This window comes from Callorhinus ursinus, unplaced genomic scaffold, assembly GCF_003265705.2.
Source record: "Callorhinus ursinus isolate GAN/ISIS: 27379988/994484 unplaced genomic scaffold, GSC_fseal_2.0 scaffold37, whole genome shotgun sequence".
NCBI classification, from domain to species: domain Eukaryota; kingdom Metazoa; phylum Chordata; class Mammalia; order Carnivora; family Otariidae; genus Callorhinus; species Callorhinus ursinus.
In genome coordinates, this window is record NW_027397099.1 from 6,129,641 (window position 1) to 6,144,773 (window position 15,133).

General features: G+C 42.9%; 1 protein-coding gene across 1 annotated transcript in view; it reads left to right on the top strand.

Moving 5' to 3' along the window:
- The window catches only part of RANBP10 (RAN binding protein 10), a 67,329-nt gene that overhangs the window by 20,486 nt on the left and 31,710 nt on the right, over window positions 1-15,133 (top strand). The window contains exon 3 of the mRNA XM_025888920.2: window positions 4,503-4,555. Coding sequence (XP_025744705.1) covers window positions 4,503-4,555 — 53 coding nt within the window. The remainder of the gene's footprint in view (window positions 1-4,502; window positions 4,556-15,133) is intronic.

Consider the following 15,133-nt stretch of genomic DNA (forward strand, 5'->3'; position numbering starts at 1 on the left):
AAGTTTTAATTTTTTAAACTTAGAATTACCATATGATTAACTGCCATACTGATTTCCACAGCTGCTGTACCATCGATGCACAAGGGTTCTAATCTTCATATCCTCACCAACACTTGTTATTTTCTGTTTTCTGTTGTTTGTTTGTTTGTCCTAAAGGGTATGAAGTTGTATCTCATTGTGGTTTTGATCTACATTTCCTTAGTGATTAGTGATGCTGAACATCTTTTCATTTGCTTATTAGCCATTTGTCTCTTCTTTGGAGAAATAACTATTCAAGTCCTTGCCCATTTTTAATAGGTTTTCTGTTTGGTTTTGTTTTTTGTTGAGTTGTAAGAGTTCTTTGAATATCCTGGATATTAAACCCTTATCACATATATGACTTACACATATTTTCTCCTGTACCATGGGTTGCTTTTCACTGTGTTGATGGTGTCCTTTGAGATACAAAAGTTTAAGATTTTGATGTAGTTTACTTTTTTCTTTTGTTGCCTGTGCTTTGAGTGTAATATCCAAGAAATCATTGCCGATTCCAATGTAAACCTTTCTCCTATGTTTTCTTCTAAGAGTTTTACAGTTTTAGGTCTTTGTTTATTTGATCTGTTTTAAGTTAATTTTGCATATGGTGTATGGTAAGGGCCCAACCTCATTCTTCTGCATGTGGATATAGTTGTCCCAGCACCATTTGTTGAGATTGTCATTTTCCAATTGAATGGTCTTAGCATCTTTGTCAAAATCAGTTGACCACATATGGGAGGGTATATTTCTGTGCTCTCTATTGTGTTACTGTGGTCTATATGTCTGTCTCTATGCCAGTACCAACACTGTTTTGATTTGATTTGATTATCACAGCTTTGTGGAAAGTTTTGAAATCAGGAAGTGTTAGTCCTCCAACTTTTTTTCGTCTTTTTCAAGGTTGTTTTGGCTGTTCATTGTCCCTTGAGATTCCATATGGATAGCATTAAATCTGTGTATTGCACTGGGTAGTATGGCATCATAACGATATTAAATTTTCCAATTGTGAACACAGATGTCTTTCCATTTATTTATGTCTTCTTTAATTTCTTTCAGCAACATTTTATAGTTTTTAGTGTACAAGTCTTTTGTCTCCTTGGTCAAGTTTATTCCTAAGTATTTTTTCCTTTTTTTGTTTTTTAAGATTTATTTATTTATTTTAGAGAGGGGAGGGGGAGGGGCAGGGGGAGAGGGAGAGAGAATGTCAAGCTGACTGATCATGGAACCCGATGCGGGACTAGATCTTATCCTGAGATCACAACCTGAGCTAAAACCAAGAGTTGGATGTCTAACTGACTGAGCCACCCAGGCACCCTGGTATTTTCTTCTTCTTCTTCTTCTTCTTTTTTTAAGAATTTATTTATTTATTTAAGAGAGAGAGCGTGAGTGCACCAGCAAGGCGGAGGGTCAGAGGGAGAGAGATAAGCAGACTTCCCACCAAGCAGGGCTTAATTCCAGCACCCTGGGATCCTGACCTGAGCTGAAGGCAGACGCTTAACTAACTGAGTCACCAAGGCGCCCCTCCCCGTAATTTTTAAAATGGAATTATTTTAATTTCCTTTTTCATTGTTCACTGTTAGTGTATAGAAAATCAACTGCTTTTCATTTGTTGATTTTGTATCCTTCAACTTTGCTGAATTTGTTTATTCTAATAGCATTTTAGGGTTTTCTACATATAGGATCATGTCATCTCTGGAAGAGATAGTTTTATCTATTTTCCAATTTGGGTGCCTTTTATTTTTCTTGTCTAATTGCTTCGGCTAGAACTTTTAATACTCTGTTGAATAGAGTGGCAAACACAGACATCTTTGTCTTGTTTCTGATCTTAGGAAAAGTTTTTCAGTCTTTCACCATTGGGTATGATGTTAGCTGTGGGCTTATCATATATGGCTTTTATTATGTTGAGGCAGTTGTCTTTTATTACTACTTTGTTGAGTATGACTGAGATGTAACTTAACATACCATACAATTCCCCCACTTAAAGTGTACAATTCAACGTTTTTTAGTATATTCATGGGATCCTTATAGCTTTTTTACTCTCTGCTTATCACAAACTGGTTGGATAATAGTTTTCAAGTGCATAAAGATGTGCTGGAAGGTAGAAGGCCGTGAGTTTTTGGAATTTTATAACATTATACTTTTGGAAGAGATAGTGTCACCCATTGTTAGAAGAGTTGGGACTAATTTCTTTTGAACACTGACTCAACTCCAATTTCTTTTTTTTTTTTTAAAGATTTTATTTATTTATTCATGAGAGACAGAGGAGGAGAGAGAGAGAGGGAGAGAGAGAGAGAGAGAGAGAGAGAAGCAGAGGGAGAAGCAGGCTCCCAAGGAGCAGGGAGCCCGATACGGGACTCGATCCCAGGACCCTGGGATCACGACCTGAGCCGAAGGCAGACACTTAACCATCTGAGCCACCCAGGCGCCCTCAACTCCAGTTTCTTATGAATATGCAACTTAGGCTCCTGTGGGGTTGCTCCCTATATCATTGACACCTGCAGGTGACAGAGCAACCAAGTGTGGGTATTGGATCTCCTCTGGGTGGTCTACCCTTAGCTCATCCACTTGGGTTCACAAATTGACCCTAGGGTTTATGTAAAGGCTCCCAGGCCATCCACGGGTAAACACTATCCCACCTATGGGGCAGAGAGTTTATAGCAAGGTGTTGAGGGCTAGCTGCTGGAGGTGGAAAAGGCTTCCCCTGTGTAGAAGCCTAAGCAACTTGTGTTTGAATACATGTGCCTTAGTAGTTCCTCATTCCCATGGAAATTTATGGAATTAGACCCCTGTTGCTGGTGGCCAAGCTGCTTGACCTTCCCTATTTGCATTAACCTTAAGTGGTTAAGGGTCATCCAGGAAACATGCGCTCTAAACACAAACCCTCATCTTAGTGTCAGGAAACCTGTATGCTAGGGTAGGATCACATGTGGTATTGGGCAGAGACCCAGGCCCCTCCAAACAGGGCAGGATGAGTGGGCTGACATCCAAGTCAGGGAAACCCCTGGCTATGTTGTACATGATTATGTTGATTGATGACTGCAGAGCAGTTGAGGTTGTTTGCTGCTTGGTCAGCCGAGACATTAAGAGAATGGAGACCAGCTTTTGGCAGCCTCTACCATGTGAAGTAAGGAAGCTGATTATTTGGGCTGCGGTTTTTCTGGGAAAAAGTACAGGTTTTAATCTAATGGGAATCCTGCCAGCAGGCTTACACTGCTTCTGCCCCTGATGCTTCTTCAAGGTCCATTTTTGGCAGGAGGTCACAGGCAGTTTGATAGTCTCAGTCCTTTGAACCTTGCAAGTCCATCTTTGAAGTGCTGTTCCTTTCCCTTCCCTCCTCTTTCCCCTAACTCCTGCAGGCCAAGTTATCAGGGTCATGTGTTGGTTGGTGTCTTCCTGGTTCCTGCCAGCATGATGGGGTAGCTGGTTTCAGAGGAAGATGTGTGGGTCAGAGCCTTCCTTCCCTGTCTGATCCTTTATTTGGATGGTAGAGGCTGCTCCCCCAAAACACAGTGGCACAGCCAGCCAGAGAAGGGCAAAGGGGCATTTACTGTAGATGAAGGACTTGCAGAGACAGGAGCACCATATTGTGGGAACTCAGGTAGTGTTAGGAAACAGGTAATGTAGGTTCATGGAGCATGTTGGGGGGAGAAAAAGAAATAATCCAAGATAGGGAAATGTATGTGGAAGTGTTCCTTGCAGAATCATTTACAACAGGGAACAATTGGAATGTAAATGTGCAGCCACTTGGGAATGGTCAAAAGAAGGCAACCCTATGTAATTACTTTAAAAAACATTTTTGTGTGGGGGCACCTGGGTGGCTCAGTCAGTTAAGCTTCTGCCTTCGGCTCAGGTCATGATCCCAGGGTCCTGGGATCAAGTCCTGTATCCGGCTCCCTGCTTGGCAAGGAGTCGGCTTCTCTCTCTCCCTCTACCCCTTTCCCCGGTTGTGCTCTTTTTTTCTCTCTCACGCTCTCTCTTTCTCTGTCAAATAAATAAAATCTTAAAAAAAAATAGTTTAAAATGGGCCTGGATTAGAGATGTAAAGTACAGCATAGGGGATACAGCTGTACTTTTTCCATGTCTTGGTCCTTGGTGAAGAGTGGCTTGTCCCTGTGAGCTTGATCTTGCATTGTTCTGCCAAGTACTACTTAGGATTCAGCTACTTACTTTAGGTACTTCTTGAGGATAGATTCCGCTGCCTTAGCCAGAGCCAGAAATCAAGGGAGGACTGGAAGCAGTGATTTTGGGAAACTTTAGTCCGAAACTGAAGTTCCTGGTTAAGACACTACCTCTTGTTTCTCCAGCTGCTTAAGGCATTGAGATGATTTTCATTAGAAAATCAAAATGTGAAGGCTCTCCAAGAACCACTAGTGTGTTAAGAATCTCTATATTCATTGTTTTTCCTGTTTTTCTTTTACCAAGAAATATTTTAGAAGGGAGATGCATAATCATTTGCTAACCAAAAATTTTTTGTGTGTGATTTTTTGAAGGTACATGGGAATAGGACTCTCAGCTCAAGGCGTCAACATGAACAGACTTCCTGGTGAGTCACCGGTTAAGAGAATATTTGTTCTGCTCTTCTGATCCATTCTGTGATGAGAATCATGGCGGCAGCCGAGAGGCTGGAGGGAATTTTGCTGACTGCCTTACCTAAAGCTAGGCCATTGGGTGGAAGATCCTAAAACGTGGCCATGCTGGAATGGTATGAGCTTCCATTCCAAAAATGAATTGGAATTTGAACTGTTTGCAGTCAAAACCAACCTGAGCTTGCTCCTAGTGGAGATAGGCCTTAGTAGTCCTTACTCCCATTGGTCTTTGACCAGCCTGGGACTCCAGCATTTATGGAGAAGAAGGCTCCTGCCAACCCTCACTTCTCTGTTACTTCACCATTATTTACCATCAGTCTTTAAGTGGCCTCCCATTTGGAACATGGTCGAGGCGATTTTTTAATAAATAGGAAGTGTGCGAGACTTGGGTTGGCAGTCAGCAACCTCAGATTTGTGGAATCTCTGGGCCCTGCAGATGGTCCTCTGCTACTACCCAGGCACCCTTTCAGCCACTTTCTGCCCAGTGGCTTGTGCCCAGTCTTGAGCTGTGTACAGTTGAAGGGATAGAAGCCTCCACCAGAAACTGGTGAGTTCCAGAAGATGGTCCTAAGTCCATTTGTCCCTTCAGTGGCCTAAGTGACATGGTGCAAGGTGCCCTGGCACCGTCATGAAGGCAGGCAAAGTCCTGTGTTTTTGCCCTGGCTCTCTCTACTTTTTGTGTCTCAGACGCAGGGAAGGCAGCTGGCTTTTTCCAAAGAGAGAGCAGCACTTAAACGTTACATCTTTTCCCGTCTATGCTTAATATCAGTCACAGATTTTCTTTTCTTTATATTTATTTATTTATTTGATAGAGAGCACAAGCAGGTAGAGTAACAGGTAGAGGGAGAGGGAGACGCAGGCCTCCCGCTGAGCAGGGAGCCCGATGTGGGGCTTGACCCGAGCCGAAGGCAGTTGCTTAACCAACTGAGCCACCCAGGCGCCCCTCAGACTTTTTTTTTTCTAATTGACTAATTTCAAGTACTTGAAATCTAGACTTGCTCAGGATTCAACTAATTGTCAGGAGTCTGAAATTTTTCAGCTTTGATCTGAGTGAAAACTGGCCTTTAGTTATTAATCAGGATATGTGTGGCATGTTTGTCTTCTTTGTGTAGCATGTGGCTCTAATCTTTTTTTTTTTTTAAGATTTTATTTATTTGGGGCGCCTGGGTGGCTCAGTCGTTAAGCGTCTGCCTTCGGCTCAGGTCATGGTCCCAGGGTCCTGGGATCGAGCCCCGCGTCGGGCTCCCTGCTCCGCGGGAAGCCTGCTTCTCCCTCTCCCACTCCATCTCTCTCTGTCAAGTAAATAAATAAAATCTTTAAAAAAAAAAAAAGATTTTATTTATTTATTTATTTGAGAGAGAGAGAGAGAATGCCTGCAACAGGGAGAAGGAACAGAGGGGGAAGAAGAGGGACAAGGAGCTCGATCTCAAAACCCTGAGATCATGACCTGAGCCGAAATCGAGTCAGCAGCTTAACCAGCTGAGCCACCCAGGTGCCCCTTAATCTTTTTTTTACTCCAAATGTTCTCTTTGAACTTTTGCACTGCTTTGGTGGCTGAGGAAAGAGGCTTATTATATAGAAGTAACTATTATAATCTGTTATTAGCTGTCACTTTAAGCAACCCTGAACATTGGTTAAGTGAATTTTTGTTAATCCACAGAAAAGAATACTGTGCAGCCATGAAGAGAATGAGGAGGTTCTTTAGGTACTGATTTGGAGTAATCTCTAGGATATATTGTTAAATGGAAAACATAAGGCATAGAACAGTGTATAATATGCTACCAAATGTGCAAAAATAAAAAAGGCAAAACGAACATACCTGTACCTGCTTGTACATGCATTGAACATCTTTGGAAAGCTACAGAAAAACTTGTACTATCAGCTATCCCTTGGGAAGGGCCAGGGTTGCTAGGGATAGGACTGGGAAGGAAATTTTTCATTTTCAGAGTTTTCACATTTTCTTTCTTGTGAATATATTATTTGTTTAAAAAGTATAAATAGAATTAAAACAAAATAAACAAAAGCCAATGCCTTGTAGCAAGGAGTCCTCACATCTGTCTTTGAGGTGGATTTGGAATATAGCCTTTTACCATGTGCTAGGCTTGGTATTCTAAGTTCCACATACTCATCCTTAGTAAGAACCGTTTTTTTCATGGCTCATTTGGTTTGAGATCCATAGAGTGGAGCAGATGAAGTGGGAGGGGGAGGTTCAAGGTCTACCCGGGCTGACCTGAATCTCTTTGAGATGGAGCCATGTGGAGCTGGCCGGGTCTGTTTGCCTTGTTCGTAAGATGGGGTTTTGACCCCCTCCCGGCCAGTTGGAGGGCAGGTGCTGGTCATGTGCTTTGATGTTGTGAATGTAACATTGTAGGGAAGTCCATTTGGGGCCCTTGTGCAGTCAGACCCTGTCCAGGCCCAGATTTGGGCCTATAGGAGAAGGGGCTTGGAGACAGTGGATGAGGTATTAGTTCCCACACTAACATATCAGGAGAGTTGGCACTTTTTTTTACGTCCTGAGTGATGCGTCTCTTGTTCAGCAGGAGAAAGGGGCCTCTGTGGGTATTATGCCTGTTTTCATTTCACTCTGCCTGCCAGCTCTGAGGGCTTTCCTTTCTGCCATATCTGATAATCTCCCTGATTATTCCTTAAGGTAGAAAGTAGGAATCAGATTGCAGCTAGATAGGCATTCTCTCTAGGAAGAATGGCTGCATCTGGCTTTCCCAGGTTACAGGGCTGGCCAAGTGGCTGGGAAGACCTAGCACAGGAGAGATGTAGGGGTAGAGGGGAGACAGTCCTCTTAGGAATGAAGGTGGGCCTGTTACTGTTCATCCCATTGCTGGATTTGGAAGATCAGAATCCCCTTTGGCGGCACTTTCCATTTTCTGGGGTTGCTTTTTTTGGTATGTGTGTGGGAGGCTTAATGAGCATACATTCTCCAAAACTGAAAGTCTCATCATTCATAAAGAGTTGGACCTGAAGCTACTAGCATGTATTCCACTGGGGACATGAGATGGAGGATGACAGCTGCTAAAGCCTTTCTGGTTGTTGCTTCTGATTTCCAAGAGACCCTTGGTTGTGATGAAGACTGTTGGGACTGTTTGGATATATGGTTGGTGGGAGGTGAGTGATGATGGTGGCCTGGGCTGGGTCTAGAATTTGAGACTTTGGCGTTACAACTTCAGATAAGATGTTTGACAGCTGGTGTATCTTCTTGATAGATACTGTTGTGTTTCATGGAAAGTGGTGGTTGGGGTGGTGGTTGGTTACTGTGGCTTTACAGGGGTGTTTCAGCCTGGTGTTGAGAGACATATAGGAGTTTGCCAGGTGGGTCTGGGTGGTGGTCCAATAAGGCCTGTGAGTAGATCTGTAAGTTGTCTAGTGTGATGGGATGGCTTCCTGGGGACAGTAGGATGACCCAGTTGAAGGAAGAGTCTTATGTTCCATGTCAAGGGGCCAGGACTTCTTTATTTAAGCAGTGGGGATTGCAGGAGTATTTTGAACATAGGCAAGATGTGATCAGATTTGTTAATAAGTAACTAGTTCAAGAGTGAACTGGTGTAGAGGAGGCCTCCCAGAGGGGTGGAGGCTAAGATGGGCTGTCTGGGCAGTAAGAATTGTAAGAGCTTAGGCCTGTGATAGAACTTCAGAAGGTGGTAGATTTTGCTTAAAAAAAGGACTCCCTGTCCTTATTCTGAAATATTTAACTGGAAGCATTTAATCATAAGTGGACAGTTGTATTTATAAGTGCCTTATGGGTGTATATTGAGATAACTCAGCATATCTTGTTTAGTTGAGAAGAATCCTACTAGGTCATTGGGTGGGTTCCTTATTTTCATGGCTGTACACGTAGATTACTTTTGATTTGTAAGTTTAGAAAAATTTATCAGCGAATCTATCAGAGCCTTTTGGGGAGGACGTTTTTTGAAGACTTTCCCTTCCTCTCTTGTTAGCTTGTTCAGGTAACTTCTTTCTTATGGCATCACTTTCAGTATATTCTGCTTTGGCCATCTGATTCTCTTTATAGGAAAATGGCTATGATTAATATTATCCAAAACCTAAAAAGGGGCTCCTGGCTGGCTCAGTTAGTAGAGCACATGACTCTTGATTCTGGGGTCATGAGTTCAAGCCTCATGTGGGGTATAGAGATTATTTAAATCAATAAAACTTCTTTTTAAAAATATTTATTTCTTTATTTGAGAGAGAGAGAGAGTGCAGGGGGAGGGACAAGAGAGGGAGCGGGAGAGAATCTTAAACAGACTCTGCTCAGCAGACCATAAGATTCACCCCTTTAAAGTGTACATTTCAGTGGTTTTAGTGTAGTCACAGAGTTGTGCTACCATCACCTCTTATCTAGTTCCAAAACATTTTCATCACCCCAAAAAGAAACCCTGTACCCATTAGCAGTCATTCCCTGATTCTCCTTCCCTGTAGCTCCTGAAAACCACTAATCTACTTTCTGTCTCCATGGATTTTCCTTTTCTGGACATTTCATATCAGTGGAGTCATATAACAGGTGGCCTTTTTTTTTAAAGATTTTTTTAATTTTTTCTACAGAGAGAGACACAGAGAGAGAGGGAACACAAGCAGGGGGAGCGGGAGAGAGAGAAGCAGGCTCCCCGCAGAGCAGGGAGCCCGATGCGGGGGCTCGATCCCAGGACCCTGGAATCATGACCTGAGCCAAAGGCAGACGCTTAACGAATGAGCCACCCAGGCGCCCCTGGCTTTTTTTTTTTTTTTAAGATTTTATTTATTTATTTGACAGAGAGACACAGAGAGAGAGGGAACACAAGCAGGACGAGTGGGAGAGGAAGAAGCAGGCTCCCCGCTGAGCAGGGAGCCCGATGCAGGGCTCGATCCCAGGACCCTGGGACCATGACCCGAGCCGAAGGCAGACGCTTAACCGACTGAGCCACCAGGTGCCCCCACAGGTGGCCTTTTGTGTATGGCTTCTTTTACTTAGCATAAGGTTCTTGAGGTTCATCTAAGTTGTAGTGTGTATCAGAACTTCATTCCTTCTATATTATGCAGCCATCAAACGGAATGAGATCTTGCCATTTGCAACGACGTGGATGGAACTGGAGGGTGTTATGCTGAGTGAAATAAGTCAATCAGAGAAAGACATGTATCATATGACCTCACTGATATGAGGAATTCTTAATCTCAGGAAACAAACTGAGTGTTACTGGAGTGGTTGGGGGTGGGAGGGATGGGGTGGCTGGGTGATAGACATTGGGGAGGGTATGTGCTACGGTGAGCGCTGTGAATTGTGCAAGACTGTTGAATCACAGATCTGTACTTCTGAAACAAATAACGCAACATATTTTAAGAAAAAAGGAAAAGAAGAAGATAACAGGAGAGGAAGAAAAGGGGAGTATGTCAGAGGGGGAGACGAACCATGAGAGATGATGGACTGAAAAACAAACTGAGGGTTCTAGAGGGTAGGGGGGTGGGGGGATGGGTTAGCCTGGTGATGGGTATTGAGGAGGGCACGTTTTGCATGGTGCACTGGGTGTTATGAACAAACAATGAATCATGGAACACTGCATCAAAAACTAATGATGTAATATATGGTGATTAACATAACAATAAAAAAATTAAAAAAAAAAGAACTTCATTCCTTCTTATGGCCAAATAATATTCTATTATATGGATATATCACATTTTGCTTATCCATGTGTCTGTTGATGAATATTTGGATTTTTTAAATGAATATTTGGCTTGTTTTTCCTTTTTTGGCTGTTATGATTTATGCTATAAAGATTTGTGTAGAAGTTTTTGTGTGGACATATGTTTTATTTCATTTGATTATATACCTAAGGAGTGGAATTGCTGGGTCATGTGGTAACAACTTTTATTTAGGGTTTTGATCCATTTAATTTTTGTTTATGGTGTGAAGTAAGGATCCAACTTCATTCATTTGCATGTGGCTATCCAATTGCTCTAGCATCAGTTGTTGAAAAGACCATTCTTTCCTTACTGAATGATCTTGGTACCTTTGTTGAAAATCATTTGAGACGGAGATGTATGGATTTTTTTTCTGGATTCTCAGTTCTATTCCATTGATCTATATATTTGTCCTTGCCTGTACTACTGTCTTGATTACTGTTGCTTTGTGGTAAGTTTTGAAATCGGAAGTGTGAGTCGTTCAACTTTCTTCTTTTTCAGGGTTGTTCTGACTCTTCTGGTTCCCTTGCAATTCCATATGAATTTTAGAACCAGCTTGTTAATTACTATAAAGAAATCAGCTGGGATTTTGATTGGATTGCACTGAATCTATAGATCAGTTTGGGAAGTATTGCCATACTAATAATGTTAAATTTTCTGATCCATGAACGTGAAATATTTTTCCATTTGTTTAGATCTTTAATTTCCTTCAACAATATTTTCTAATTTTCAGATCATAAATTTTACATTTCTTTTGTCAAATTTATTCCTAAGTGTTTTATTCTTTTTGATACTGTGAATGGAATTGTTTTATTAATTTCATTTTTAGGTTGTTCATTGCAAGTGTATAAAATGTAATTGATTTTTGTATATTGATCTTGTGTTATAATCTTTTTGTATGATGCTAGATTGAGTTTGCTAGTAATTTGTTGAAGATTTTTGCTTCTACTTTTATTTCCTTTGCCCTTCTTTCCTTTGGTTTGTTTATTCCCCCCATACTCTTTAAGTATAGGTTTGTCATTGTATTTTAATTTTTTCACTAATAAAGATAGATATTTATTGTTAGATACTTTTTTCTTTTTTTAAAGATTTTATTTTTATGTATTTGACAGAGAGAGAGAGAGAGAGCACAAGCAGGGGGAGCAGGCAGAGGGAGAGGGAGAAGCAGGCTCACTGAGCAGGGAGCCCGATGTGAGGCTCCATCCCAGGACCCTGGGATCATGACCTGAGCCAAAGGCAGATACTTAAGGACTGAGCCACCCAGACGCCCCGTTAGATATTTTTTTCTAAGTACTACATTACTTCTTACAAAAAAATTTTTTTTAAGATTTTATTTATTTATTTGAGAGAAAGATAGCAAAAGAGCACAAGCAGTGGGAGGGGCAGAGGGAGAGGGAGAAGCAGACTCCCTGCTGAGCAGGGAGCCCGATGCAGGACTTGATCCCAGGACACTGGGATCATGACCTGAGCCAAAGGCAGACACTTAAGCGACTGAGCCACCCACATGCCCCTCACAAATTTTTTTTAAATTAATTTATTTGAGAGAGAGAAGAGAGAGAGTGCATGTTGAAGAGTCACAGAGGGAGAGAGAGTCTTAAGTAGACCCCACGCTGAGCGTGGAGCCTGATGTGGGGCTCAGTCTCACAACCCTGAGATCATAACCTGAGCCGAAACCAAGAGACAGACAGCTTAACCAACTACACCACCCAGGCACCCCCTTTTCTTACAAATTTTGATACACTGTTTTAGTTTGAGCTTTTCATTTTAAGATAGTTATTACATTCTTTATTCTTGATTTTCTTCCTGACCCAGGTTGTGTTCAAGACAGTAGTGCTCTGTAATTTTCACATGATTGGGCACTATTTAATTTTTGTTTAATTGGTTGAGTCTGACCTTATTCTATCATGATCTGGAATATGATGTGATCTACCTTTTAAAAAATTTACCTAATGCTGATTTATACTTCAGCACATCGGGTTTTGTGAAATATGTAGGTACAGAGTTTGTTCCCAGTCTACCATAGAGTTTCCTATACATTTGTTTTTCTTATTCATTTATATATCAGTCTATTTTATGAATTTGTTACCAGAAGGTAAAAGAAATTTTGAAAATAATGTCCCCTGCAACCTTGTGCCTAAGGGCTGAGGGCTTCGGGTTGGAGGGCTTAAGCAGCTGTGGGTCTGATGGTTGGTGCTGGGTCAGGGAGACAGTGGGTAGGGTATTGCAGGGAGCCACTGAGAGATTTAAGCAGGGGTGTGATCGGCCCAGGTTAGAGGGGGCAGGGGCAGGAGCAGGGGCAAGGAGGCCAGTTGGGAGACTGTCTCAGTGGCCCGGAAGAACATAGTGGTATCTTGGATTAGAGAGATGGGGAGGAGGACAGGCCCTGTGGGAGTAATTCGTCTGGCTTGGTGTCTTCAGCATAGTGGGTGAACAGACTACAAACTACTAGTGTTGTGCTTTCAGGATTTTGCTGATAGTTTGTTTCAAGAATCCTTTTATTAATAAAGTAGCCTGGTGATAGCCATTTTAGATGCCAAGTCTCAGTGTCATTCAGAGCAAGTAGCAGATTGCAAATTGAACAGCCCTTGTCTGAGTCGGTCTAAGAAAAAGGTAACTTAGGAAGTCCAGCCTTGGCCTACCCAGGTGCTGCTTCCGAGAAGTACCTGGTCTTTGGCTCTTATTCCTGCCTTTCATGAGTCTTTGGAAGAAAAGCTTATGAGGAAGGGGAGGCCCAAGCGTAGAACTGAAGCCCCTTTTCTTATAGTTCCTGATCTGGTTGAGTGAAACCAGTAAGAACAGATGATGGACTTGACTGAGAGCCTCCACCCCTCTCTCTCTCTGAAGTAAGTACTTCTTGACTGTAGGAGATAACCTCTGTCTTACACATACACACACTGTCTCAGTCTCTCTCTCTGTCTCTCCCTCCCCCCCTTCCTTTCTCCTCTGCCCTGGGCTGCTTGTTTCTCTGGATGCCTGTATCTTGTTCCTGATTAGAACTTACAGTAGCTGAGTGAAGTAGGTGTGGAGGCAGTAGAGGCAGTTCTCTCTTTCTTTGAGGGGCCCAAAGATTCTATGGCCTATGGATGGTTGACTGTACTTTGCCAAGGCCTGAAAGTGCAGTTGAAGGGCAGCTGGTGAGCCATCCAGGCAATTATACAACTCACCTCTCTGTCTCCACTCTGTCTTTGAGCAGGTCACACCTCCAGAAACCTCAGTGCTTTGTTGAAGGTCCAGCACACAGTGAACCTGCTTGCTCCAAACTAAGTTTATCTGACTGCAAAACCCAGATCCTCGTGCTTTCCTTGTGTCCACTGACAGTTGCTGTTCACCCTAACCCCCAGGTGGCACTCTTCAGAGTAATCTTTGCCCTGTCTCTTTCCTCACTTCTTGGTTCTGCCACTCCCCAAGTGTGTCTTTCATCTGGCCCCCTTCTCTATCCTTACTGTCATTGCCTCCTGATTCATCTCTCTATCTCAGGCCTCTGCTCTTCACTTCCTGTCCCTTGCCCGTTTTGTGTTTCTGACCCCTCTGCCAGGGATACAGGCCTGTGAGCCTTGCTCAGCATCTTCTGCCCCTCCTGCCCTCCACACAGGCTGCACACCAGCATGTTTGTGAGGTCCCAGATACGCTGCAAACATACCCCGCTCTGCCCCTTGATAGATCCCTTGTTGCTGTGGGGGTGTCCTTCCTGCTTGTGTCCCCCTGTGCAATACTGCCTGACCCTTTTAGCCCTGACCACATTTCGGTGATGACACTTACCTCCCTGCCTCGTGGGACTCCTTCATATTTACCCAACAATGTTCTCGCTGGGACTTGGACCACATCTTTTTATCACCACTCTCCCAGAGTGAGCACAAATGCACTCGGGCCCATTCCTGCATCTTGCTGTGCTCTGCCTCAGCACTGTGGCTTCTGTAAGCCAAGTGTGGTTCTGGAACCAGTCTTGAGTCAGGTCCCTGCTGGTCTGCAGCCTGCCTGTGGCTGGGAGAAGCCTTTATTTGGAGCTTAGCCTCCCTGCTCTGCCCTAACTATTGTGGCACTGATTGTGCATGGGGGCTCTGCCCCCACCTTCTACCTATAAGAGGAATGACTGTCCCCCCTTCTCTGTATGTTAGGGCTCAGTGTTGTTGAATCAACTATGGGCTTACATTTAGTCATGTGAGGAAACAGATCTTTAGGGTTGTGGTCAGCTTGTGGGGCAGTATGCAGCTCAGTGGTTAAGAGCATGGACTCTGGAGACACACCATCTGCATTTGCATCCTGGCAGCTTTGTTACCTAATGTAAGTTATGTAACTGCTCTGTGCCTCTCTTTTCCCCATCTATAAAATGGAAACAATACTAGTTTGTAACTCACATATGGAATGGTTATGAGAATTTAGTGAGTTCCTATAAAGTGCTTAGAATAGTGCCTGATAAAACAAAGTGTACATATATGTTAGCTTTTGTTGGAATTGAGAAACATTATTTTTTCCTACCTGAGGAAGGATGTACCTATACATTTGAAGTTCTTAGGTAAATAAGTAAGTAAATAAATGCAGTTCTTTTATGAATGTTTGTATATCAGAGTGGAGTTAGGTGTAATCGGAACTGCATTTTCTTTCCAGTGCTTGTGTTTTCTGTATCTCAGTAGCCATGTTAGTACATGTTAACCGGAGTTGAATTATGGAGGATGAAGATGGCATAGCGAATAAAGTCAGGATATTGATGTTTCAACTGTTTTCGTGTGGGTTTGCCTGTACTGGCTCAGCACAGCTGTCTTTGCCTCTAGGGCTGTCAGGAGTAGGGGGCAACCACTCTCGGGGTCTCACTTGGGCCTGGGAGCAGACACTAACAGAGTACCTTCGGTATGAGACTGGTGGTCAGACTTTCC